At 38.7% G+C, this 27,482-nt stretch overlaps 2 protein-coding genes, 2 non-coding genes and 1 pseudogene across 5 annotated transcripts in view; 1 reads left to right on the forward strand and 4 right to left on the reverse strand.

Annotated features, from left to right (window-relative positions):
• DIPK1A (divergent protein kinase domain 1A) overlaps positions 1-17,566 on the forward strand; it is a 107,797-nt gene extending 90,231 nt beyond the window's left edge. The window contains exons 3-5 of the mRNA XM_036255838.1: positions 8,779-8,886; positions 15,407-15,583; positions 16,485-17,566. Coding sequence (XP_036111731.1) covers positions 8,779-8,886; positions 15,407-15,583; positions 16,485-17,297 — 1,098 coding nt within the window. The 3' untranslated portion in view covers positions 17,298-17,566. The remainder of the gene's footprint in view (positions 1-8,778; positions 8,887-15,406; positions 15,584-16,484) is intronic.
• On the reverse strand, positions 1,239-1,419 carry LOC118627456 (annotated as a pseudogene).
• Positions 17,567-18,394: 828 nt separating the features above from the next.
• Positions 18,395-27,268, reverse strand: RPL5 (ribosomal protein L5). Of its 2 annotated transcripts, none has more exons than XM_036255840.1 (8): positions 27,173-27,268; positions 26,450-26,519; positions 26,240-26,355; positions 25,233-25,367; positions 23,854-24,056; positions 22,325-22,502; positions 19,040-19,125; positions 18,395-18,561 (listed from the first exon to the last, which is right to left on the reverse strand). In XM_036255840.1, exons 1-8 carry the CDS (start codon positions 27,173-27,175, stop codon positions 18,462-18,464), a joined length of 891 nt encoding a protein of 296 aa, XP_036111733.1. In that variant the 5' UTR covers positions 27,176-27,268; the 3' UTR covers positions 18,395-18,461. The 2 variants fall into 2 exon arrangements, with proteins under 2 accessions (XP_036111733.1, XP_036111732.1); XM_036255839.1 differs by having other exon boundaries at positions 19,040-19,128.
• On the reverse strand, positions 18,817-18,951 carry LOC118627378. Its single transcript, XR_004959126.1, has one exon. It is a non-coding gene; the product is annotated as a small nucleolar RNA SNORA66 (small nucleolar RNA).
• On the reverse strand, positions 22,575-22,670 carry LOC118627374. Its single transcript, XR_004959123.1, has one exon. It is a non-coding gene; the product is annotated as a small nucleolar RNA SNORD21 (small nucleolar RNA).
• Positions 27,269-27,482: the final 214 nt, after the last annotated feature.

Below are 27,482 nucleotides of genomic sequence, written 5' to 3' on the forward strand. Positions count from 1 at the left end.
TTGTTTGTTTATTTGGTTTGCTTTTGAAGGCTTACTCTATTACTGTTATAATAACAATGTGGGTTTTTTTTTTAAGCTCTTTAGTTAAGTGCTAACTATATTGTTGTCCCTTGTTTTTTCATCATTGTATTTAAAGCTGAAAGTGTCCCTCTAAGAACTAACTGCATTAGCTGCATCCCACAGGTTTTGATATGTGTGCCCATGTTCAGTCCTAGATATTCTGCTTCTCCATTGTGATTTCTCCATAAGGCCACAAATTAGTTAGGAATGTGCTTTTTAGTTTCCAAACATGTCTGTTTATTTTTACATGATTTTTAGTGTTGAATTCTCATTTCTTTGTGGTCAGAGGATGTGGTGTATGCAATTTGAATCCCTTGGGAGCCCTAAACTATACCAGCAAGAGGTTTCACCCCAGCTCCTGAATAAGGCTTCAGAACTCCCACCACCTTTGCCTCAATAAAGAAACTTGCCAATGAAATTGGAGAGAGAGAGAGAAACATCGACGTAACAGGGACACATCAACTGGATGCCTCCCACAGGACTCCAACCAGGGCCGGGGACGAACCGCAACCGAGGTCCGTGCCCTTGGCCGGATCAAACCCAGGACCCATTGGTCCACGGGTCAACGCTCTATTGCTGAGCCAAACCAGCCAGGGCCATTGGCTGATTCTTGTATGTGCCTGGACCGGGAATCAAACCTGCAACCTTGGCATGTGGGGACAACACTAACCAACTGAGCTACCTGGCCAGGGCTATACTATAACTTTTTAAAATGTACCTTATTCTCTACTTCTTTAGACCATATCTATTTATTCCCTGTTACAAACAATGTTAAAATTATTATAATTTGATTCATCCCATCTTCTTTATTATAAGTAATTTAATCAATATATTATTATTAATTCTTCTAGTCATCATCTCTATACTTTTAAATATATTTCTGTCTCTATAATTTGATGTGTTAGATGTGTTACCTTTTGACTGGAGATAGTAAAGATAAGGAGATTAACATCTTTTTGCCACATGTCCCCTTCATGATTTTTGTAATTTTCTTACTTTTACTAGATAGTTTATAATATTAACATTCTGAACAATATACAGAATGAGCTTAAGAGAATGAGCTCTGGAACCAGGCTGCCTAGGTTGGAATCTTGGTGTTATCATTTTGTAGCTGTGTGACCTTGAACAAGTTACTTAACAGATATTTCTGTTTCCTTATTTTTACAATGGATATAACAATAGGTTCTATGGATATAATAGTGTTGTTGTCATAGTACCAAAAGTATAGCATTAGAATAGTGCCTGACACATAGTGAGCATCTGTTAACTATCAGATATTGTATAAACAGTTATTAAGAAATAGATTCCTGATAAGAACAGATACTATACTTGATCTTAGCCAAAAGGCCGAGAAGTGATCCCTAGGGTTGTTTTTATACCAGTCCTACATTTTTCTCCATTAATTTTTTGGTTGCCTGAAATTCATTCCGTTCAAGAGATGCAATTGGGTGCTATATTTTCTGATCCTTATATGTTCAAAAACATTTGATGCCCTTTACTAGGAAAAAAGTTTAGCTATGTAAAATAATCATTGGTATTACTGAGCACTTATTATCTGTTGAGGTCTTATTTTATTTTATTTTTTATTTTTAAATTTTTTTTTGGTTATAGATGTTTCTCCTTTTTTACCCCATTGGCACCCCCTTCCCTATCCCCCCTGTCCCATCCCTGGCTTTGTTGTCCATGTCCATTGGTTATGCATACATGCATATAAGTTCTGTGGTTTATCTCTTCCCACCTCCACAACCCCCTCTTCTGAGGGATGTCAGTCTGTGCCCTACTTCCATGTTTCTGGGTCTACCGTATTCCTCAGACTGTTATGTTCATTATATTCCATATATAAGTGAGATCATGTGGTATTTGTCTTTTTCTGCTTGGCTTCTTTTACTTAGGACAATACTTTCCAGGTCCCTCCATGTCGTCTCAAAAGATAAGAGATCTTTCTTTCTCACAGCTGCATAGTACTCCATTATGTATATGTACCACTGCTTTTTTATCTATTCGTCTACTGATGGACACTTGGCAGTTTCCAGATCTTAGCTATTGTAAATAGTGCTGCTATGAACATGGGGGTACATATATTTTTCCTGATTGGTGTTTCAGGCTTCTTAGGGTATATTCCTAGAAGTGGGATCACTGGGTCAAATGGCAGTTTAATTTTTAATTTTTTGAGGTAACACCATATTGTTTTCCATAGTGGCTGCACCAGTCTGCATTCCCACCAGCAGTGTATTAGAGTCCCCTTTTCTCCACACCCTCACCAACACTTGTTGTTTGATGATTTGTTGATGGCAGCCATTCTGACAGGTGTGAAGTGATACCTCATTGTTGTTTTAATTTGCATCTCTCTGATGATTAGTGATGTTGAGCATTTCTTCATATGTCTCTTGGCCATTTGTATGTCCTGTTTGGAGAGGTGTCTATTCAGCTCCTCTGCCCATTTTTTAATTGGGTTCTGTGTCTTCCTTTTGTTGAGTTGTATGAGCACTCTCTATATATTGGAAATTAACCCCTTATCTGATATATCATTGGCAATGATGTTCTCCCATACAGTGGGTTGCCTTTCCATTTTGATGATTGTTTCTTTTGCTACGCAGAAGCTTTTTAGTTTAATGTAGTCCCATGTGTTCATTTTTTCCTTTGTTTCTGTTGCCTTAGGTGATGTATCAGTGAAAACTCTGCTGCGTATGATGTCCGAAATTTTGTTGCCTACATTTTCTTCTAGAATTTTTATGGATTCACGGGTCACATTTAAGTCTTTTATCCATTTTGAGTTTATTCTTGTGTATAGTGTAAGTTGATGGTCTAGTTTCATTTTTTTGTATGTAGCTGTCCAATTTTCCCAACACCATTTATTAAAGAGACTGTCTTTACTCCACTGTATGCTCTTGCCACTTTTGTCAAATATTAATTGAACATATTGCCTTGGGTCCATTTCTGGGTTCTCAGTTCTGTTCCACTGGTCTATATGCCTGTTCTTGTGCCAGTACCAGGCTGTTTTGATTACAGTTGCCTTGTAGTACAACCTGATATCTGGTATTGTGATCCCACCTACTTTGTCCTTCTTTTTCAAAATTGCTGTGGCTATTCGGGGACTATTTTGGTTCCATATGAACTTTTGAAGTATTTGTTCTAGTTCTGTGAGATATGTCATTGGTATTTTGATGGGGATTGCATTGAATCTATAGATTGCTTTGGGTAGTATGGACATTTTAATGATGTTAATTCTTCCAATCCATGAACAAGGTATGTGCTTCCACTTTATTATATCTTCCTCTATTTCTTTTTCCAATGTCCTGTAGTTTTCTGCAAATAGGTCCTTTACTTCTTTGGTTAAGTTTATTCCTAGGTATCTTAATTTTTTTGCCGTGATGGTAAATGGGATTGTTTCTTCAGTTTCTCTTTCTGTGAGTTCATCATTGGTGTATACAAATGCCGTTGATTTCTTGATGTTAATTTTGTATCCTGCTACTTTGCCAAATGAATTTATTAAGTCTAGTAAATTTTTGATGGAGTCTTTAGAGTTTTCTATGTATAATATCATGTCATCTGCAAATAATGACAGTTTCACTTCCTCCTTTCCAATTTGGATCCCTTTTATTTTTTCTTCATGTCTGATTGCTGTGGCTAAGACTTCCAGTACTATGTTAAATAAGAGTGGTGAAAGTGGACATCCCTGTCTTGTTCCTGTTCTTAATGGAAATGTTTTTAGTTTCTTCCCATTGAGTATAATGCTGGCTGTAAGTCTTTCGTATATGGCCTTTATTATGTTGAGATATGATCCCTCTATTCCCAGATTGCTGAGCGTTTTTATCAGAAACAGGTGCTGGATTTTGTTGAATGCTTTTTCTGCATCTATTGATATGATCATGTGGTTTTTATTCTTCATATTGTTTATGTGGTGTATCACTTTGATTGATTTGCGAATATTGTACCAGCCTTGCATCCCTGGGATGAATCCCACTTGGTCATGGTGAATAATTTTTTTGATGTATTGCTGGATCCGATTTGCTAGTATTTTGTTCAGGATTTTGGCGTCTATGTTCATCAGGGATATTGGCCTGTAGTTTTCTTTCTTTGTAGTGTCTTTGTCTGGTTTTGGAATTAGAATTATGCTGGCCTCATAGAACGAGTTTGGAAGTCTTCCTTCTTCTTGAATTTTTTGAAATAGTTTGAGGAGAATGGGTGTTAGTTCTTTTTTGAATGTTCGGTAAAACTCCCCCGTGAAGCCATCTGGGCCTGGACTTTTGTTTGCTGGGAGAGTCTTGATTACATCTTTAATTTCCTTAGTTGTTATTGGTCTGTTCAAGTTTTCTATCTCTTCCCGGTCCAGTTTTGGGAGACTGCATGTTTCTAGAAATTTTTCCATTTTGCTTAGATTGTCGAATTTGTTGCCATATAGTTGTTCATAGTAGCGGTTAATGATCTTTTGTATTTCTGTGGTGTCGGTTGTTACTTCTCCACTTTCATTTCTGATTTTGTGTATTTGGGTTCTCTCTCTTTGTTTCTTAGTGAGTCTAGCTAAGGGTCCATCAATCTTGTTTATCTTTTCGAAAAACCAGCTCTTTATTTCATTGGATTGTTTTTTGGTCTCTATGTCATTTATTTCTGCTCTGATCTTTACTAGTTCCTTCCTTCTACTTGCTCTGGGGTTTTCTTTTTGTTTGCTTTCTAATTCTTTAAGTTGTGAGGTTAGACAGTCATTTAGAAATTTTTCTTGTTTCTTGAGATAGGCCTGTAGTGCTATGAACTTCCCTCTCAGAACTGCTTTCGCTGCATCCCAGAGATTTTGTGTTGTTGTGTGTTCATTTTCATTGGTTTCCAGGAAGTTTTAAATTTCTTCCTTGATCTTCTCGGTAACCCATTCATTGTTTAATAACATGCTATTTAGCCTCCATGTGTTCAAATGTCTTTGCATGTTCTTGTTGCAATTGATTTCTAGTTTCATGCCATTGTGATCTGAGAAGATGCTTGCTATGATTTCAGTCTTCTTGAAATTGTAGAGATTTAATTTGTGTCCTATCATGTGGTCTGTCTTTGAGAACGTCCCATGTGCACTTGAAAAGAATGTGAATTCTGTAGTTTTGGGGTGTAATTCTCTGTAGATATCTATTAAATCCATTTGGTCTAGTGCTTCATTTAGAGTCTCTGTTTCCTTGCTAATTTTTTGTCTAGAGGATCTATCCAGTGCTGTCAACAGGGTGTTGAAGTCCCCTGCTATGATTGTATTGCTGTCGATTTCTCCTTGGAAGTCCTCCAGAAGATTTTTAATATATTTTGGTGCTCCTATATTGGATGCATATATGTTTATCAAGGTTATATCTTCCTGTTGGATAGATCCTTTCAATATTATGTAGTCGCCTTCTTTGTCCCATGTTATGGCCTTCATTTTGAAATCTATTTTATCAGATATGAGTATTGCTACCCGAGCTTTTTTTTGCTTTCCATTTGCTTGGAAAATTTTTTTCCATCCCTTCACTTTCAATGTGAGTCTTTTGTTGTGAGGTGGGTCTCTTGTAAACAACATATAGATGAGTCATGCTTTCTTATCCAATCAGCTACTCTGTGTCTTTTTATCGGAGCATTCAGTCCATTTACATTTAAGGTGATTATTGATATGTACTTGTTTATTGCCATTTTTGTTTAGTGTGGTTATATTTTTCTTCCTATTTCTTCTACTAATTACAGTAGTCCTTTTAACATTTCTTGCAGTGCTGGTTTGGTGTTAATGTATTCCCTTAGCCTTTTTTTTTTTTGTCTGGGAAGCTCTTTATTTGACCTTCTATTTTGAATGATAGCCTTGCTGGGTAGAGTAGTCTTGAATTCAGATCCTTGTTTTTTATGACCTTGATTACTTCATGCCATTCCCTTTGGCCTGTAGTGTTTCTTGTGAGAAGTCAGCTGAGAGCCTTATGGGGTTTCCTTTGTAGGTAACCTGTTGCTTATCTCTTGCTGCTTTTAGGATTCTCTCTTTGTCTTTAATTTTTGGCATTTTAATTACTATGTGTCTTGGTGTGGGCCTGTTTGGGTTCTTCTTAGTTGGGGCTCTCTGTCCTTCTTGAACTGGAATGCCTTCTTCCTTCACCAAATTAGGGAAGTTTTCTGTCACTATTTCTTTGAATATATTCTCTAACCCTTGTTCATTTTCTTCTTCTTCAGGGACTCCTATGATGTGAATATTATTACGTTTTCAGTTGTCCCACAGTTCTCTTTAGCTGTCTTCCTGTTTTTTAATCGTTTTTTCCTTTTGGTTTTCTGATTGGTTGATTTTTTCTACCCTGTCTTCTAATTCATTGATCCGGTTCTCAGCTTCCTCTACTCTGCTTTTTAGATCTTCCAATGTGTTTTTCATTTCTGATATGTCATTTTTTATCTCTTCTTGGTGGTTTTTAATTTCCAATTGGTTTATTTTCAGCATCTCTATGTCCTTACTCATGCTGTTGAGCTTCCTTAAGATCATGGCTCTGAATTCTAGCTCTGTTAACATGCCTCACTGCTCCACATTGATCTCATCTTTGGTGGAGGTCTCTTGTTCTTTCATTTGGCTTCTGTTTCTGTGTTTCACCATTTTGGCTATCACAGTGAGCTTTGGAGCATGTCAAGTTTTCCCTGTGGGTGTTGGTGTTCTGCTGTTTGTGGTTCCCTCTCGTGGGTTTAGATTAGCGAGGGAGGACCCACTTTAAACACCACTGTCAAGTCTTACTTTCCTGGTTAGAGTTGCTAGCCCAGGAAAGGTCCTGTTATCCTCTAGCTTTTTGCCCGGAGGCTAGCAGTCCAGGTTACTTGAAGAGTTTTGGGTTGTCAGTTGATTGAAAAACTCCCTCAGGTGCTCAGCATAAGGGGATTTCCCAAGGTTGGGGCAGATGCTGGTTGTTAATGAGCCTCAATTAACATTTCAATGGCACACAGGGTGGGGTTGGATCTCCCAGGGAGGGGCTGCTGCCTCTCCCCAGAGCCCTGGGAAGGAGCAATATGTCCACCGTCTTGAGTGGCAGCAGCTCAGCAAAAGCTCTGAGCGCCCTCCAAATGCCGAGTGTCCCCGCACAGTTCCAGTCCAGTCCGCCCTCCCTCTGCCGGAGCCCAGGGTGAGTGGCTGTGGCTGTTTCAGCCTCTGTCCCGGTTGCGCTGTGGAGCCGCCTGGGAGTGTAACCCGAGGGCGCTGCTCCCAGCTGAGGCCGCTGCCGAGCTGCCGACTGTGGGCTCCCAGCCCTGGTCTCGCGCCTTCGCAAACCTACCAGGATCAAGTTAGTGTCCCTGGTTATATGGTCCTTGCAAGCTGCTTTTCTGTTGCTTTTTCCCATCAATTTGTCTGTGTTTTCCTTGTAATTCCAGTTTGGTCCTGGGAGACGGTCTGTGTAGCCTCCGCTCACTCTGCCGCCATTTTTCGGGATCCTGAGGTCTTATTTTAAACTGTTTCATTAAGTCCTTTGAATTCATAGCAATGTTTGTTCTGCTTCCTGGAAGCATTTTTCTGGAAAATGTATTTATGTGACACCTGCTTTTCTTATTCCTTTCTTCCCTTTTCTTGTAGATTTGCTGTGCATATTTCAAGCTTGTTTTCTTTTGATTATTACTCTCTGCCAAGTATCCATAGGAAGCGATTGGGGCAGTGAACTGAGCATGTAGTGAAGCTGCCATGCCCGTGTGTGTGTGTGTGTGTGTGTGTGTGTGAACTGAGCATGTAGTGAAGCTGCCATGCCTGGGGGTGTGTGTGTGTATGTGTGTGTGTGTGTGTGTGTGTGTGTGTGTAAAGGTGAGACACAGACACTCACACAGATTGGCTTAGCCTGTGTATCTCCCTGGCAGTTACCAGCTGCTCATGATATGTTGTTTTCCAACCTCCATTTCATTAACAGACTCCCTCCATCATACATAACATTGTTAAGGATTTTATCATTTAGCACTGCCTTGCCCTACTTCATGATGCCAAATAGAGTCCTTGGAAGTTCCCCAAGCTGTGACCCTTAACCCTTCATTGCAAACCAAGGTGATGGTTCTTCTCCTCAGATGCACCACCTGTGCAGTGTTTTGCACCTTTGTCTGAGAATTGTGGTCAGACCAGGTATTTAATCTCAGCATACTTCTGGACTCTGGTGTAATTTTCACTGAATTTGGCACACCATCCTCATTTATTGTGTCTTAGGGTTACATTGGTACTTTGTTGTTTTTTTTTCCTTTTTTTTTTTTTTTTGGTACGTGCCCCTAGCAGGAACCGAACCCGGGACTCTCTGGTCCTCAGGCCGACGCTCCAACTGCTGAGCCAAACCGGCCAGGGCGGTACTTTGTTTTAGCAAAGATAGAGTTTGCATTTCTTTTTTTTTTTAATTTAATTTTATTTTTTTCTTTACATTCAATTTTTGGAGGTGACTCTGGTTAACAAAATTCTACAGGTTTCAGGTGCACAATTCTAGAACACATCATCTGTACACTGTACTGTGTGTTCACCACCCCCAGTTTATTTCTTGTTTCTGGGTGATCTCAAGGATGACAGAGGTAAATTTATTTTGGTAATTTAAACTTTATTTTAAAATTTATTTTAAAACCACAGCCATTTTAAAAAGCAAAGTGTCCTTCCCGCTCTATCTGAAGATAAATGCAAAAATGTCCTCGGGTGAGGATAAAAATAAATAAATAAATAGATATTTCTTTATGGTGTCTTTATTATGTTTCTTCTTGTGAAATTTTTTCTATTAACTGCTTTTTATTTCCTGTTTTTAGTGTGACAAGTACAAGACTGGAGTTATTGATGGGCCTGCATGTAATAGCCTTTGTGTTACAGAATCTCTTTACTTTGGAAAATGCTTATCTACCAAGCCCAACAATCAGGTATGGACATTATGCATAAACATTTCAGATTGACAGCACACTCTAATTTTACCTTAAACTAAAGCATTATTAAAAGAATTATTGAGCCAGAACTTTAGGACATTTATGTATTCCAATTTTATGCTTTGATTCACTCATTCCACAGATATTTATTAATCCCCTACTCCTGGTTTATTGCAGACATTGTTTTAGTTACTAGGACTACAGTGGTGATTAAGATAGATAAAATTACTTCCCTGTGGATCTTACAATATCCCAGAAGGGTGGGGAATATAAATAGGTAAATAGATAAGCAAGATAATTACAGATTGTGGTGTGTTTTATCAGGATATATGTAGGGCAAATACAGGGGACAGGTTGGTGGAGATGTGCTTTAGAGCAGGATCAGGGAGACCTTTCCAAGATAACATTTGAGCTCATACCTGAGTGAAATATTAAACTATAGCCCTGGCCGATTTGGCTTACAGGTTGGAGCATCAGCCCAAGGACCAAAGAGTAGTGGGTTCAATTTCAGTCAAGGGCACTTGGCTCAGTTGTGGTTTAGTTCCCGGCCCTGGTCACGGTCGTGTGGGAGGCAACCAATAGATGTGTCCCTCTCACATTGATGTTTCTCGCCCCCCCCCCCCCAATTCCACCCTCCCACTCTATCTGAAGATAAATGGAAAGGTATCCTTTGGTAAGGATTTTAAAAAGAAAAAGAAAATTAAACAGGGATGGGCAAAGGACAGGATGAGCTAAATCACAAAAGAAGAATTACACAGAACTGATACACATAATGGAAAAAAATGTTCCACCTCACTTACCATCAAGAAACATAAATTACTCCTGGCCAGTATGCTCAGTGGTTAGAGTGTCGGCCCATGCATTGAAGGGTCTCAGGTTTGATTTCCAGTCAAAGACATGTACCTGGGTTGCAGGTTTGATCCCTGGCCCAGGTCAGGGTTGTACAAGAGGCAACCAATCGATGTATCTCTTTCACATTGATCTCTCTCTCTCTCTCTCTCTCTCTCTCTCTCTCTCTCCTTCTCCCCCTCCCTCCCTCCCTCCCTTCTACTCTCTAAAAATCAATGGAAAAATATCCTTGGGTGAGGATTAACAAAAACAAAACAATAAAAATTATATTTATAGCTATAAATGCTTACATTAAGAAACAAAAAAATCTCAAAAATAAGCAACCTAATTTACAACTTATGGAACCAGAAAAGAACAAACTAAACTCAAAGCTAGCAAAAGGAAAGAAATAATACAGATTATAGCAGAGATAAAATAGAGAATAGAAGAACAATAGAGAAAATCAATGAAACCAAAAGTTGGTTCTTTGAAAATATTGACAAATTTTTAGGTAGATGATCTAAGGAAAAAAAACTCAAATTGCTAAAATCAGAAATGAAGTGGGGACATTACTACTGATTCTACAGAAATAAAAAGGATTACAGTCGCCCCTTGTTTATCGTGGTTAATTCGTTCCAGACTCTAGCAGTTGCACCTGGTGTTCAAGGATTCCTGGGGAGCTCAAATACATAGACCTACAGTCCATACATACAGTAATTTTCATTTTAATTGTAATACAGGAGTGTATAATTGACTCAGACAACCGAGCGCGCTGGATCACTTTCTCTGTCTCTATCAACGTTTTAATGAATATATTTGAAAAAACCACAATAGAGTGAAGCCGCAAATGTCGAAGTGTGAAGTGGCGAGGAACGATTGTATATGAGTACTGTGAACATTTGTACACCAACAAATTGGATATCCTAAATGAAATTAGAAACACAAAACTTACCAAGAAATAGAAAATCTGAATATATGTGTGTGTGTGTGTGTGTGTGTGTAGTAAGAGGATTGAATCGGTAACCAAAAGCCGCCTAACAAGAACAGCCCTGAACCTGTTGGCTTCACTGGTGAATTCTACCAAATATTTAAAGAACTAGCACCAGTCCATCCCAAACTTTTCTAAAAACTAAAAAAAAAAAATTGAAGAGGAAGGAATACTTCCTAACTCATTCTATGAGGCCAGCATTACCCTGATACCAAAGCCAGATAAAGATACTACAAGAAAATGACAGACCAATATCCCTTCCAAACATTGATGCAGAAATCCTCAACAAAATACTAGCAAACCAAATTCAGCATCATATTAAAAGGATCATACAGCCCTGGCTGGGTAGCTCAGTTGGTTGGAATGTTGGTGTACAGGAGGCAATCCATCAATGGTTCTCTTTCTCATCACTGTCTCTCTCTCTCCCCCTTCCTCTCACTCTAAAAGTCAGTGAACATGTCCTCAGGTGAGGATAAAAAAATATAAATAGATAAATATAAAAATAAAAAGATCATACATGCTGATCAAGTGGGGTTTATTCCTGGAATGTAAGGATGGTTCAAAATGGGAAAATCTATCCATGTAATACACCACGTTAACAGAATAAAGGGGAAAAAAAGGATAATCTCGATTGATGCAGAACAGATATTTTACAAAATCCAGTACCTTTTCATGATAAGAACAATCAACAAATTAGGAATAGAAGGCAACTACCTTAACGTAGTAAAACCAGTATATGAAATAGATACTCAGCAAACATCATACTCAGGGGTGAAAGACCAGCTTTCCCTCTGAGATCAGGAACAAGATTAGGATACCTACTTTTGCCACTTCTGTTCAACAAAATACTAGAAGTTCTAGCCACTAGCCAAATCAATTAGACAAAAAAGAGAAATAAAAGGCATCCAAATTGAAAAGGAAGAAGTAAAATTATCTCTGTTGACAGATGACCTGATCTGATGTAGAAAAACCTAAAGATTCCACACAGCCTGGCCGGTGTGGCTCAGTGGTTGAACATCGACCATGCACCAAGAGGTTGCCAGTTTGATTCCGAGTCAGGTCACATGCCCAGGTCGTGGGCCCGATCCCCAGTGGGGGCATGCAGGAGGCGGCCAGTCGATGTTCTCTCTCATTGATGTTTCTATCTCTCTCTCTAAAATCAATAAAGGGGAAAAAATTTTCAAAAGAATACTTAGTAATTAACCAGAGAGGTGAAAGACTTGTACAATGAAAACTTCTGAAAGAAATTAAAGATATAAACAAATGAAACACATCCCATGTACATGGGTTAGAATACTAAATATTGTTGTTAGTATTACCCAAAGTGATCTACAAAGTCAATGCAATCCTTATTAAAATATCAATGACAATTTTTGCAGAAATAGAAAAATCCATGCTAAAATGTATATGGCATCTTAAGGGACCCTGAATAGTGAAAACAATCTTGAAAAAGAAGTACAAAACTGGAGTACTCACACTCGTGATTTCAAATTTTACTGTAAAGCTACAGTAATCAAAACAGAGTGGTACTGGAATAAAAACCAACTTGTAAACCAATGGAATAGAACGGAGAGCTCCGAAGAAGCCCTCACATACATGGCCAGATGATTTTTTTCTTTTTATCCTCACCCGAGGACATTTTTGCATTTATCTTCAGATAGAGCAGGAGGGAGAGAGGGAGGAAGAGAGAAAGAGAAACATTGATGTGTGTCTCACATTGAGTGGTTGCCACCCACACGACAAACTACAACCGAGGTACGTGCCCTTAGCAGGAACCGAACCTGGGACTCTCTGGTCCGCAGGCCAACGCTCTAACTGCTGAGCCAAACTGGCCAGAGCTGGCAGGTGATTTTTGACAAGGGTGCTAAGACCATTCAATAGGGAAAGGCCTGTCTTTTCAACAAATGGTGCTGGGGAAACTGAATAGCCACATGCAAAAGAATGAATTTGGACCCTTACCTAACATATGCAAAATTAAAGTCAAAATGGATCAAAGATCTAAATGTACAAAACTCTTAGATGAGAACATTGGGTAAAAACTTCAGCATTGAATTTGGCAGTGATTTCTTGGGTGTGATACCAAAGGAACAGGCAACAGTAGTAAAAATAGACAAATTGGACTTGGTGAAAATTTAAAATTTTTGTGTTTCAAAAGGCAATATTAGTAAAAAGGCAATCCACAGAATGGGAGAAAATTTGCAAATCATATATTTGATAAGGGATTAATATCCAGAATATATAGAGAACTCCTAAAATGCAACAACAAAAAACCCAACAGCCAGATTAAAAAATGGGCAAAGGGCCCTGGCCAGTTTCGCTCAGTGGTTAGAGCGTCGATCCATGGACCAATGAGTCACGGGTTCGATTCTGGTCCCGGGCACGTACCTCGGTCGCAATTCATCCCCGGCCCTGGTTGGGGTCATGCGGGAAGCAGGCACTCAGTGTGTCCCTTTCACGTTGATGTTTCTCTCTCTCTCTCTTCCTCTCTCTCCCTCCCACTCTATCTGAACAACAACAAAAAAATGGGGAAGTGTCCTTGTGTGAGAATTTAAAAAAAAAAAAAAAATGGGCAAAGGACTTGGATAGATATTTCTCCAAAAAAAAGAAAAGAAAAAAATACAAATGGCCAATAAATATATGAAAAGACGCACAACATCACTGATCATTAGGGAAATGCAAATTAAAACCACAATGAGATACTACCTTATACCTATTAGGATGGCTACTATAAAAAATTTAAAAAGACAATAACAAATGAAATTGGAACCCTTGTGCACTATTAGTAGGAATGTAAAATGGTATAGAGAAAACAGTAAGGCAGTTCCTCAAAAAAATAAAAATAGAATGACCTTATGATCCAGCAATTCCATTTCTGGGTATATACCTAAAAGATTTAAAAGTGGTTCTTCAAGACATATTTGACACCCATGTTTATGTCGACATTATTCACAATAGCTAAAACATGGAAGTAACCCAGTGTCCATTGGCAGATGAGTGGAAATGCAAAATATATATATATATTTTTTCCTTTATTGATTTTACAGAGAGAGGAAATGAGAGAGAGAGAGTGATAGAAACATCAATGAGAGAACATTGATTGGCTGCCTCCTGCATGGCCCCCCACCCACCGGGATCAGGCCCACAACCTGGGCTTGTGTCCTGATTGGAAATCAAACCTCTTGGTGCATGAGTTGACACTCAAGCACTGAGCCACATAAGCTGGACTGATATTGTTTTTATAATGGAATATTATTCAACTTTAAAAAGGAAGGAAATTCTGACACATGCTACAATCTGGATGAACCTTGAGGACATAATGCTAAATGAAATAAGCCAGTCAGAAAAAGACAAATTCTGTGATTCCATTTATATGAATGAGTCAAAATCATAAAGACAGAAAGTAGAATGGTGACTTTGGGGCCTGAGAGGAAAGGGGTAACCTAGAGTTATTGTTTAATGGGTATAGAGTTTCTGTTTTACAAGATGAAAAGAGTTCTAACAAGGATGGTGGTGATAGTAGCACAACTTCATTGATGTAATAGCACTGAACTGTAAACTAGAAATTTTTAAGATACCTTGGCCAGTTTGGCTCAGTGTTGGCCCTCGGACCAAAGAGTTGCGGGTTCACCCCCAACCCCAGGATTGTGTGGGAAACAACCAATCGATGTATCTCTCAACAATGTTTCTCTCCTCTCAATCTCTTTCCTTCCCCTCCTCCCTCCCTTACACCCTACCTAAAAATCAATGGAGCCCTGGTTGGTTTGGCTCAGCGGTTAAAGCATCGGCCTGCGAACCAGAGTCCTGTGTTTGGTTCCCACTAAGGGCACGTACCTTGGTTGCAGTTTGTCCCTGGCCCTGGTTGGGGTTTGTAGGTGGCAACCACTTTATGGTCTCTTTCACATCAATGTCTCTCTCTCTCTTTCTCTCTCTCTCTCTTCCTCCCTCTCTCCCTCCTGCTCTATCTGAAGATAAATGCAAAAATGTCCTAAAATAAATAAATAAAAAACAAAAATCAATGGAAAAATATCCTCAGACGAGAATTAAAAACATGGTTAGGATGGCAAATTTTATATTTATATATATATTTTTTGTAATTTTACCACAATAAAAAAAAATGGAAAAATAAAATTAATGATCATGGTTAAAAATATATAGATATATACACATTACTTCTATAATTTAAAAATTAAAGAAATGGCCCTGGCAGGTTTGGCTCAGTGGTTGGAGCACCAGCCTGTGGACCAGAGAATCCTGGGTTCGGTTCCCGCTAGGGCCAGTTTGGCTCAGCGGTTAGAACGTTGGCCTGTGGTCCAGAGAGACCCGGGTTTGGTTCCCACTAAGGGCACATACCTCAGTTGCAATTTGTCCCTGGCCCTGTTTGGGCCCTGCAGGAGGCAGCCACTCAATGTATCCCTTTCACATCGATGTTTTTCTCTCTCTCTCTTTCTTCCTCTCTCTCCTTCCCACTTTATCTGAACAAAAAAATGGAAAAATGTCCTCGGGTGAGGATAAAAAAAAAAGAAAGAAAAAAATAAAATTAAGGAAATGATTTCCAATGTGCAATTCAAAAAGAAAGTTACAGAATTTCAATGTTTTGTTGCTTGTTTATGTGCGGTTTTGGAGGAGAAAGACACTATAAAAATATAGTGGCAGAGTTTTCTACTCAGCCTAACGCATAACTTGCCATTCTTTTTCACATAGATGTATTTAGGGATTTGGGATAATCTACCAGGGGTTGTGAAATGTCAAATGGAACAAGCACTTCATCCTGATTTTGGAACTGAATTGGAACCAAGAAAAGAAATAGTGTTATTTGATAAACCAACTAGGGGAACTACTGTACAGAAATTCAAAGAAATGGTCTACAGTCTCTTTAAAGTAAGTATATCCATTCACATGTTGGTAGTGTGAAGCAGTACACTCTTCTGGAAGAATTGGCAGGACCAATCCTAAACCACAAGAATGTTACTATTCTTTGACCTGTATCAGGGATTCTTGAATCTTGAAATAATTCAAAGAAAAGAAAAAAATGTGTGGAAGATGTTTACGTTGACATTATAATAGCTACAAGTGTCCAGATACGAAAGGGGAGTTCATTAAATAGATGGGCTGCTCCATAGTTTGATATTGTAAATGATATTTTTAAAAGGTGAAATAAAACTAGTACACCCTGATTTGCAAATTATTTAAATATTTAAAGAAATATTCATACAGTGATTAAATAGAAATGTTAAAAGATGAAAATAATTACACTTTTGGAATCTTTCTTATTTGTATTGCTCTTATATTTTCACTCATAATCTTTCTTTTCTCTTGACAGTTTATATTTTCAAACTATTTTATCCCAGAGAATCTTCACAGGGAAATACTTTTTAACCTTCATAATTAGAATAATGTAACTTAAATAACTGTGTTAATGTGACAACTGCAAAATAATTTTCAGTTGACCCCTCTTATAATTGGTTATGAGCACATTACACTTCAATTTTGCAAGTAAATGTATGAATAAGACAAAGATTACTTAGTGTCTTGACTATTTATGCAGAGTAAATTATGGGATTTACGGTGGCCATTTCTTAATAAACAGACTTAGCCAAGTTTTACTGAAATTATATAAAACATAGTTCTGACTCACTTAGCAAGCATCATAAACATTTGGAGATGTTTCAAGTTCCTTATGGGGATTCAGCAGCAAATTTATTCCTTAGTAATCTCCATAAAGGAAGTTAGTATATTTTTCATTCCTTCTTTATAATTAGCTAAATTCTTATCTTTACAGGCAAAATTGGGTGACCAAGGAAACCTCTCTGAACTGGTTAATCTCATCTTGACGGTGGCTGATGGAGACAAAGATGGCCAAGTTTCCCTGGGAGAAGCCAAGTCAGCATGGGCACTTCTTCAATTAAATGAATTTCTTCTCATGGTGATACTTCAAGATAAAGAGCATACCCCCAAATTAATGGGATTCTGTGGTGATCTCTATGTAATGGAAAGTATTGAATATACCTCTCTTTATGGAATAAGCCTCCCATGGGTCATTGAACTATTTATTCCATCTGGGTTCAGAAGAAGCATGGATCAGTTGTTCACACCATCATGGCCCAGAAAGGCTAAAATAGCCATAGGACTTCTAGAATTCGTGGAAGATGTTTTCCATGGCCCCTATGGAAACTTCCTCATGTGTGATACTAGTGCCAAAAACCTAGGATATAATGATAAGTATGATTTGAAAATGGTGGACATGAGAAAAATTGTGCCAGAGACAAACCTGAAAGAACTTATAAAGGATCGTCACTGTGAGTCTGATTTGGACTGTGTCTACGGCACGGATTGTCGAACTAGCTGTGATCAGAGTACAATGAAGTGTACTTCAGAAGTGATACAACCAAACTTGGCAAAAGCCTGTCAGTTACTCAAAGACTACCTATTGCTTGGTGCTCCAAGTGAAATTCGTGAAGAATTAGAAAAGCAACTTTATTCTTGTATTGCTCTCAAAGTCACAGCAAATCAAATGGAAATGGAACATTCTTTGATACTAAATAACCTAAAAACCTTACTGTGGAAGAAAATTTCTTACACAAATGACTCTTAGTTCACTTGGACATTGTGACCATTGTGGGAAACTTATCACTTAGACAAGTTTGAGCATTCTTTAAAAAAATGGCTTCTAATTAAAATCCCTGCCAGTTACACAAAACTCCTTTCCCATTCCTAAGAAGTCATCATCTCAAAATATGTCTGTTGCTGAATGGCAGGAGGTATAGGATCAGTAGGTCCAAAAAAATTTTCATTCTTGCTCTTTCAGAAGCCCTCCAGTTCCCAATACATTCACTGTGTAACTATTCTGACTGACTTAAAATAATGCTGTGAAGTCTCATTACATAAACATCAACAGTGAGAGTATTTTGTTAATTTATGTTAGCCAAAATACCACTGCTGGAAATAGTTTGCATTGAAGCTGCTGTTTAAAATTTACACATAAATTTACTAATGTCTTAGCATGGTAAAGTTTGCACATTAACAGAAATGAAGACTGCAAAAAAGATGAATTAAAATTACTGATTTATAAACAGATGTTAATAGTATGTTTTGTTGTATTATACACTTAAAACACATTTTAACTCAGACATCCAAGTTTATGTGGCTTCAGAAAGTTTCGAGTGGCTCTTACCAAGCCTCTTAAAATTTAAAACCTATCACCTGGCCAGTGTGGCTCACTGTTTACTCAGATCTGACATGTACCTTTCAACATCTTCATAAAATTAAATACCTTTTAGAGAAAAGACCCAGTATGCTCTGTTCAGATTTCGCCTGATTAAAGTATTTTAGCTATGTCACCTTCATTGGATAACTCTCTCTCAAAAAATTAAAGCCATGGATTAGCACCAGTTTTGCTTACTTTGAGGTAACTTTCTTCCCACCAATCATCTGGTTACAATAAATGAATGAAGTATTTCCTAGTGGAAGACTGGTATGTTGCTTGCCAGACTTTTAAGGAAGGCTGTACATCATACTATTTGAAGGATAACTCCTGTTGGGAATAACAGATGCCCACGCACAGGTATGAACTCTGAGTCAATATGCAAGACATCTTTTTCTGGAAAAAAATCTATATTTGTTTCTTCAAGAAAATACTGTTAATTTCATGGTATTTCCTACAGTTTCATTAACAAGAGCTTAACACAGAAATAGCTGCTTGTTCAATAAGTTTATTGTCTATTTGAAAAATCTTCATAGAAAATTGTGGTTTGGTTTATTAGCTCTCTGCAGCCCTTTCCTGAGCTCTAAGGAAGCTTGCTTTCTTCTGAGCTACCCGATCTTTCTTCTGGGCAAGAGACATTTTGGGACGGTTCCACCTATAAAACAAAGGAAGAGACAGGAATGTTATTTTTTAAAACCACAGGTAAAGAGGATAAAGAAGTGTTAATTGGATTGAAAAGGACAAAAATTCTGTAATAAGATTTCTCATACAGGTACCTGTTTATGATTTTAAGCTAATTTTCCCAAACCCCAACTTTTGTGATACTGTCCTATTACCACACAGAGCCAAAAATGAAATAAACATATTATTACGTTTAGAATCATTAAGTATTAGCAGTAATTGGTAGTTATACTGTATTAGGATAGAATGAACCACCTCAGTAGCTTCTGAGGCTAATGCATTTCTCTATCACCACAATTACTTTAGCAAACCTGGTTCCCTTCACTCCTGCAACATCATGCAGAGTTAGTGATCGAGTTTGCACTTTACTCAGAGTCTGAGTAAGATAAAACAAGGCAGGTTCGGAACCCCTCCCAAACTCTTTCTTGAAAAGACAACAGTAAGATGAATACCTCTTCTTTTTAACTTCTTTCTTAGGCTTCTTCTCATAGACTGGATTCTCGCGTATAGCAACATGAGCTTTCTTATACATCTCCTCCATCTGAAACAAAGCAAAGCAAACAGTACTTGGTTTCACTTCATATGCCCTAAACAATAATAAAACATACTGTAATCTATTACTTGCTCTGTTTGTCTTTCTAAGCCAGATTCTCAAAAGGCACTAAACTAGGTCAGTGTTGGTATACGCTTAAATTTCTAAATGGAACTGGCTATGCTTTTTAAGTCGTTCAAGTTTAGAGCAAATTGATTTCTGTAGGAACACATTTTATGCTCATTTAAAATACTGTCTGACCTAAATTCCTGGATTCAAGTGAGGATAGATACATGCCCAGTTTTTAAGATGTGCAGATTAAGAGTATATGGGGCCTTGGCCAGGTGGCTCAGTTGGTTGGAGGGTTGTTCCATACATCAAAAGGCTGTGGGGTTCAATCACCAGTTGGGCGCGTACAGGAAGCAACCATTCAATGTTTCCCTCTCTCCCTCTCTAAAATCAAAAACACATCGTTGGGTGAAGATTAAAGAATGTATGGAGCCAAGCAGCAATTGCCAAGTTATTTTGTCCCCTCACATTCCCCAGATTTACATTTTCCAATGATACCTGATAGATCTTTCAAAGCCATTTCCAGTATCGCCTACCAGGACCTCTTCTATCTACTACTACTACGACGGCATGTCACTGGTTTCTGGCAATATTAGGCCTCTGGAACCATAAAGTGGTTAGAATTTTTCTAGAATACCCTGAAAGGCTATCCAATTAGATCTTAATGAAAACAATGTTGTTCAAAGAAACAATGTTGCAACTCTATGAACTGTTTCAATTATCACCCCCAAATACAGGGGACCCCTGAACAACACAGGTATGAACTGTGCAGGTCCAGTTATGCAGATTCATTTTTTGTTGTTATTAATCCTCACCCACAGATATTTTTCCATTGATTTTTAGAGTGGGGAAAGAAAGAAACATCAATTGGTTGCCTCCCACAAAACCCAAACCAGGGCCAGGGATCAAATCTGCAACCCAGGCACATGCCCTTGACTGGAACCAAACCTAAGACCCTTCCGTCAGAGGGCTGATGCTCCAGCCTGTGAGCCAAACCAGCAAGGACCACAGATCTTTTTTCAATAATTACACAGTTGACCCCCCAAGACCCCTGGTTTTCACCTCTGTGGTTCAAAAAGCTTATTTTCAATCCAGAGAGCAGCTGCTGTTAAGTTTTGGGGAAGTCAAAGGCTGTGTATGGATTTTCGACTGTGTGTATGTTGTTTGTGCCTCTAACCCTGCACTGTTCAAGAGGCAACTGTAGCCTTGGCTGGTGTTGCTCAGTGATTAGTGTCGGCCCATGCACTGAATGGTCATGGGTTCAATTTCTGGCGTGTGTGTGGGAGGCAACCAATCAATGTGTCTCTCTCACCTCTACGTATCTCTCTCTCCCCCCTCCCCCCCTTTACTCTAAGAAAAATCAATGGAAAATATATAATCAGTGAGGATTAATACACAGTCAATGGTAAATGACTTGACCCTGTGCAAGATCACTCATGATGAGCAGCTGTAAACTGTTTGAGTGTTCATTATCAAAATGTAGTAAAAATTACAGCCCCCTAAAGAATGAATCAAGTAATCCAGGTCTCTAATAAAACTATTCAATGCGTAGAGAATGTGATTACTACATGAATTTGTATAAAGCTTAGCCAAGAAAAACAACACAAAACATCACTACACAAGACTTCAACCACCTAAATACCTTTTGAAAGTTAATTTCTCTACCTCTTTTAGCACTTTATTACAGTAGCTCTCCACTGTATTTAACAAACCCATTTGATGACTTCATAGGTAGCCATTAAAAATAAAATCTAAGCAACCCAGTTCATTCTTTCCAAGAGATCAGACAAGTAGAAAATACAACCATATATGTAAATAACACCATGAGTTTAGGTAAAGACCACTTCCTGTTGGAAGACATACCAGGTGTCTGCATTGGACTTCAGTATGCATGCATAAAGAAAGATGGCTCCATAGATGAAATTAATGAGCTAGTTGGAAAGTACATTAGCCAAAGAGTGGTCCTGGCTGAAGTACAGAATCTACACAGAAAAGCATCAGATTATCTAAAAACACAGACTGAGAATTTGAAAGTCTTGAACATATGTAACATGACCATAGCAAGAAAAGGTTCGGCGGGGGGAGGGGAATGCAGGACAAAAGTAAGAGACCTTTTTAGCAGGGTGAATAGGGACAGTGCTGGTAGTAACATAAGGGAATATACTCATGTGAAAATACATGCACCTACTCAACTAATATAAATCTACCCTTTTCCTAGTTAAAAACTCAACCTATGTATTTACCCAGCCCTAGACTGTACAAAGCATACAAATGACAATCTTTTCCCAATAAAACTCTATTTTAAAAATAATTTTCACAGCCAAATCTATGCCAAAATAAGAACTATGCACTAACAGATAAAAATATATAAAAAAACAATTACTTAATATATAACCCTCCATTTATATATGATTCTGTATTTGTAACAGTTTTACAGCAATCAGTGTGATTTTTGTGTTTTATGTTTTCACTACAATTTCAAAACTGGTACTATCATCAATTACTCCAATGTATTTAAACAGATAGCCCTGGAGACTCAACTTTAGGAACAATCCACTTTCCAACATTAAACTCACTTTTGCAAACATCGTTCCCTTTAATTCTTAAGCATCATGCAGAACTAGTATTAAAATCTGTCCATCTCCCTTTCTGTGTGTATGCCTGAGACATTCAGAAAGTCCAGAACATAGCACTTGTTTGCTACGAAGAAAAACCTTTCTTCCACCATGGTCACAATGAATGAAGTTTAATAACTAGCACCTCATATCAGAGAGGGTATATTATAACTATAACCATAGAAATGAAGTCAATACAAAACAGCCAAATGTATAAAAGCCACCAAAAACTTTAGATTTAGATACTTAAAACCTGCCATCCTTCAGCATCAAAGAGTCTTAAAAGCATGTTGACAGCTCTAGCTCATTATATTACTTCATCCTTTAACCCGGGTCCAACATCCCGATTTCACGCCATTCATTTTAAGCCAAGGACAGCTTATAAAAGTCTGTCTGTACCTGTAAACATGCCCATATTAAACTCTTAACCTGAAATAAAACTATATAAACGTATTCACAAAAAACTAGTAAATCTGGTTCCATAAATGAACCATACAGGCATTTTAAGTTAAAATTTTTACCATGTCTGGAGTTACGTTGTTCTTTATGTATTGAGAGAATTGTTTCTTGTAAGCATCTTCATCTTCTTCCATTAGATAACGCATATAATCTGCAACATTCTGACCCATGATGTGCTTCCGATGTACTTCTGCGTTGAATTCCTTGCTTTCTGAATCATAGCCAGGGAATCGTTTGGTACTAAAATAAAGTTTCTCACATGTTAGTATATATTGATTGAAACCAGTTCACTAGCAGGAATTCATTTCAGTAGCTGCCATCAGTCCCGTCTTGAAACTATTAATTGCATCATATGCAACCAAAGGACCAACTACTGACTGCTCAGTTGGTGGGATATCATCATTCAGCAGCTAATCTCTGAATTCCAAGAGAGAAAATCATACCACAAGTACTTTAAAAACCCATTATATGAACCAAAGCTCTTTACCACTATAAAGTTAGTTTTCCTTATTATCATAAAAAAAAGGTTTCACACCCTGGTCAGTTTGGCTCCGCGGTTAGAGCATCAGCCTGTGGTCCAGAGAGACCCGGGTTCAGTTCCTGCTAAGGGCATGTACCACGGTTGCAGTTTGTCCTTGGCCCTGGTTGGGTTGTGTGGGTGGCAGCCACTTGATGTATTTCTTTCAAGTCGATGTTTCTCTCTCTCTCCCTCTCCCTCCTACTCTATCTGAACAAAAAATGGAAAAATGTCTTTGGGTGAGGATAAAAAAAAAAGTTTCAAAACTGCTCCCACAAAATCCTAGGATTTCTCAGTGGTGCCTCAGGGTGCATGGGAATGATTCAAAGTCACACAGATGCCTTCCAACAGAACTGCAGATCCTCAAAAACACCCCCCACTGCCACACTGTAAGATTAAGTTCCAGGTAGGTTATATTTTACAGGCTTACAACTCAATCTCTCTCTCTACGCACACACACACACAATTTTTGTTAAATCAACAACCACTAAAATATTAAGAAGCTAATTAATCATTTTAAGATACATTTATCTACTGAACAATATAAAAAAACATTAATTTGAACTAAAGGAATAACCAAATCTAAACAACTATAGCTTCTATGAACGGCCTATAATCTTATTTCCAGTTGAAAGTTTAGAAATCTGTTATGAGCCTTTTTCTCAAACCTTTTCTAGTCTATTTTCCCCCATAATTTAGTAAAGCCATTTTCTTTCTGAAGGAAAAAAAAGGACAATGCATTGGAAGGGAAGAAGTGGCAGTGAAACTGAGTTGCTCATTTCCAACCAAAACTAAGCCACACATAAAAGGTACTAGTTTCAACCCCACCTCTTTTACTTATTGGCTCCAAAATATTGCAAATTATTTACCTCTAAATCCCAGTCTCTTCAGTTGTAAAGTGTGTTGCTAATTCCTTCCTGCCCTGCCAGGTTCATTTTGCACACTGCCTAGTATATAGCAGGCATACAATGATACTACTGTTACTTTTATTACTTCAGAAATCTCCACAGTCCAACTAGTTAGAAACAACAAAGTACTGGGGTCCAGGCAATGAGGCCTCGAATACTATATTACCTGTGAGGAATAGATAAGCCTCCATCCACAGCTCCCTTCAGTGCCCCAAACACTTTATTTCCAGTAGTAGTTCTGGCAAGCCCTGCATCCAAATAGCAGGTGAAGGCACCAGGTTGACCATCAATGCTTTCCACATTGTATTCATCGCCAGTCACCTCCACCTGGCCTTCATAGATCTTGTCCATGCCAAACCTATTGAGAAGCTAATAACAAAGAAGCCAGTCTGAATACTTGTTTGAATATATTCAAACAATTCTAACACTATCTCAAGTCACAATTTTAATGACTTCTGACAAAAAAATTTCCTTCCAATTTATCCCTTAATCCCAACCTACTTTTGAATATAAATTTTAAATGCTATAAAAAGAAACCATTCAATTTCAACAACTGTTAACTTTATTCAATAGCTTCTTTATCTGCTTCATGTCCATATTTGATTTATGTAACAATCAATTAGGATGTGCATAAATCTGACTCTTCAATTTACTTAAGGGAGGTAATCACAATACATCAGTCATATTTGGCTGTAATTTAACACACGCCACTCCTCTGCTAGTACATATCAACTAACTATGGCTTCACAAGCAGTACCTTTGCACCAATTTGCTCTCATATAAAAAGACAACGTTACCCACCCTCACTCAAACATGTTTATGACCAATGAGGATGTGGGTCCCCAACAATGATGCATGCCTAACAATTCCATTACAAAACAAGGTCAGTAACAGAAAAATAAGGCAAAATCACATTTTCATCCTATTATAAATGCTGCCACCCAGAGGCAAAGATGATTAAAACACCCTCGCCCCTCCCCAACACCTCCAAGTTGAAAACACTGCTTCTCAAAATTTGGCATGAATATAAACCACTTGGACATCCTATTAAAACAAATCTGAAGGTCTGCATTAGTCTGCATTTTTAATATATGCTTCTGGTCAGAAGATCATTTCTGAGTAGGTCTATCCAATAAGGTAGCCACTAAGGAGCTATTTAAATTTAAGTTAAAAATTCAGTTCATCAGTAGCACTAAATACATGTCACATGTTCAACCACATGTGGCTGCTGGATACCACTGGCCACCACATCAGACAGATTAGATACCACTGCAGAAAATTCTACTGGTCTGGATATACCTGACAGACACAATAGAAAACAGGAAACTGATTTCCCAAATTATCAGAAAATGCATTGCTGTCTCAAACCTTGTATTTATTAAATCATCTTTCCTAATGACGACTTTGTAAGACACAGGGTAACATCAGACACTCTCGACCCAACAGCGGAGGACATCTTATCCATGTGTGAACATCTATCTTTCAGACAATTCCAAACAATGATCTAATTCCAAAATACATCAATTAAAGTAATCCTGTACATACCCTGCGGGCCAGCAGCAGGCCAGTACAATATGCTGCAGCATAATTTGTCAGGCCAACCTTCACACCATATTTTGGGAGTTCATGAGCATAAGCTGCACAAACTATCATATCTCCTTCTATACGGGCATAAGCAATCTATAGTAAAAGAAAAACCAGGTTAGTAATCTTTTACTGTTTGTCCCAAATGCCTGTTTCCAAAGAACTTGAAAAAAAAAATCTGGACACAGACCTGCATCACTTAAAATCTGTCTGTTAAACCCACTTACCTCCAAGTAGTTTATGGTCTGATCAACTATAGCAGGTAGATTTGAGTCTGTAAATATGTTTGACTAATGTCACACTATGTGAAGTTAAAATTACCACATGGATAAGGAATATTAAAATGCCTTGGAATGAATTATACAGTAATTCCTTACTTCTAAATACTGAAAAGACTTAGCTGGTGAATTAGTGGCACTTTGAAAAGTCACAGGACTTCCCAATTATTTCAAACATCTTTTGAACTAAGCTTATTTTAAGTCCAATAATGTTTCAGACACCTACTGTTTAGTTATCTATAGTTAGGGATGGAGGAAGACATTCACAACCACAAATTAGTTTGCCCAGAAGATAGGTGTGCTTGCTTCCTGCAAAGGCCCCGAAAATCTCAAGTAAAAAGATTTTCCCTAGTTGTAAAAGTCCAGAAAAGTATCTTCTAGGAGCACAATGCCACTTTCTGGAGGTCTTTTATGTGGAGGACAACTTCACACATAAACTGGGTCAGGATCCCCAAACATTACTGATCTCCAGTCAGAGTATTTTTTACAGTACCAATTTTCCAGGCTCCAATTTAAGACCCACAAAAAGGAAAAGAACTAACTCAATGTTTTTGGAGTGCCAGGCTCCACATTCAGTGGACCTTCTAATCCACACATATGTTTTATTTCCCAGGCACAACTTCTCCAGCACTGTGAGTTAAGGGGAGGTGGGGTTTCACCATCATTGGTTGAGTCTCCAAAGCAACTTACCTGACAAATGATATCTCTGTTGGTTACCCGAACTATCATCCTGTATTTAGGTGTGTTGTATTTATTTTTATCCTGGATTACCAAGCGTTTCCGGGCATAGTAATCAGTTTTACCCTCTGGGGAAAAACAAAAACAAAAACAACTTATAAAAGTCTACACCACCGCAGAGCAGACTCCTTTAGTATCGTGAACATGAAAACCTGACCATACCTCGTCGTCTTCGAAATTTCACTTGGTATCTCTTGAAGTAGGCCTTATTTTTGACAACTTTAACGAACCCCTTAAAGAAAATAAGAATGTTAGCAAACGTTCTAGCTTGTGATACTTCTGACATCTGAGTTGTAACAAAGTAACATCTGAACTTCAAAAATGAATGTATACAACTGTCACTTTTGTCGAGTCCCACCTTTTTCAAACCATCTAGGATCGAAAATCACTTTTCCTACTTTCCACCTGTCAAGACCGACAAGCGACTTCTTCAGACCAACGACGCAGGCTTTCTGCAACACCAACCCTCTCCCAGAAAACCCACAAAGCAGTCAGGAGTGGAGCTGGGTCCGAGGAGCCGCACCCCGTCCCCACTCGGCATCCCGCGGGTAGACGGACTAATGCAACCTCCCAGGCCCGGCCGCCTGACGGGGCCTCTTCGGCGAGCCGGCAGTATCCCCGCAGCCTGTCTACTAACCTCCCCGCCTGCCTACCCGCTAAATGCCGCCTCAGCTCCTTCTCTTCTTCAACCTCCTTCCCCCAAAGCTTGCGCTCCTGGCGGCAGCCATTAACGCCACGCTGGGAGCAGCTGCCTGACCTGGACAGAGCCTGCAATCTAGTGCCATCCGACCCCTGAGACACGCGAGACCAACTCTAGGCTGGCATTAGGGCAAGGTGAGGGAACCCCTGTCCATCTGTAGTCTCAAGGTTGGGATACCCACTCACCATCCTGCGGAACAGAAACCCGCGTCCGCGGACCGCCACAGACCAGCAGGCCCAGCACGGCTCCGGTGGGGAAAAAGGCCGCAGCCCGTGCGCAGGCGCAGTATGTAGCGCCGGCGATCACGCAAGCGACGTCTTAAAGAGAGATCCTCGTGCCGTCAGGTGTGCGGCATGCCGCCTCCTGCTGGTAGGAGGACCCATGCGGGCTTTCGCCTTGTCGCAACAAATCTTTAATGCTCCTGGCTGGTGATCCGACTGAGATGGACCGTAAGCGCTAACAGGGAGAATTACCTATTGGAGGGTTTCGCTTTTC

The sequence above is a fragment of the Molossus molossus genome, unplaced genomic scaffold (genome assembly GCF_014108415.1).
Source record: "Molossus molossus isolate mMolMol1 unplaced genomic scaffold, mMolMol1.p scaffold_m16_p_12, whole genome shotgun sequence".
Classification (NCBI taxonomy): domain Eukaryota; kingdom Metazoa; phylum Chordata; class Mammalia; order Chiroptera; family Molossidae; genus Molossus; species Molossus molossus.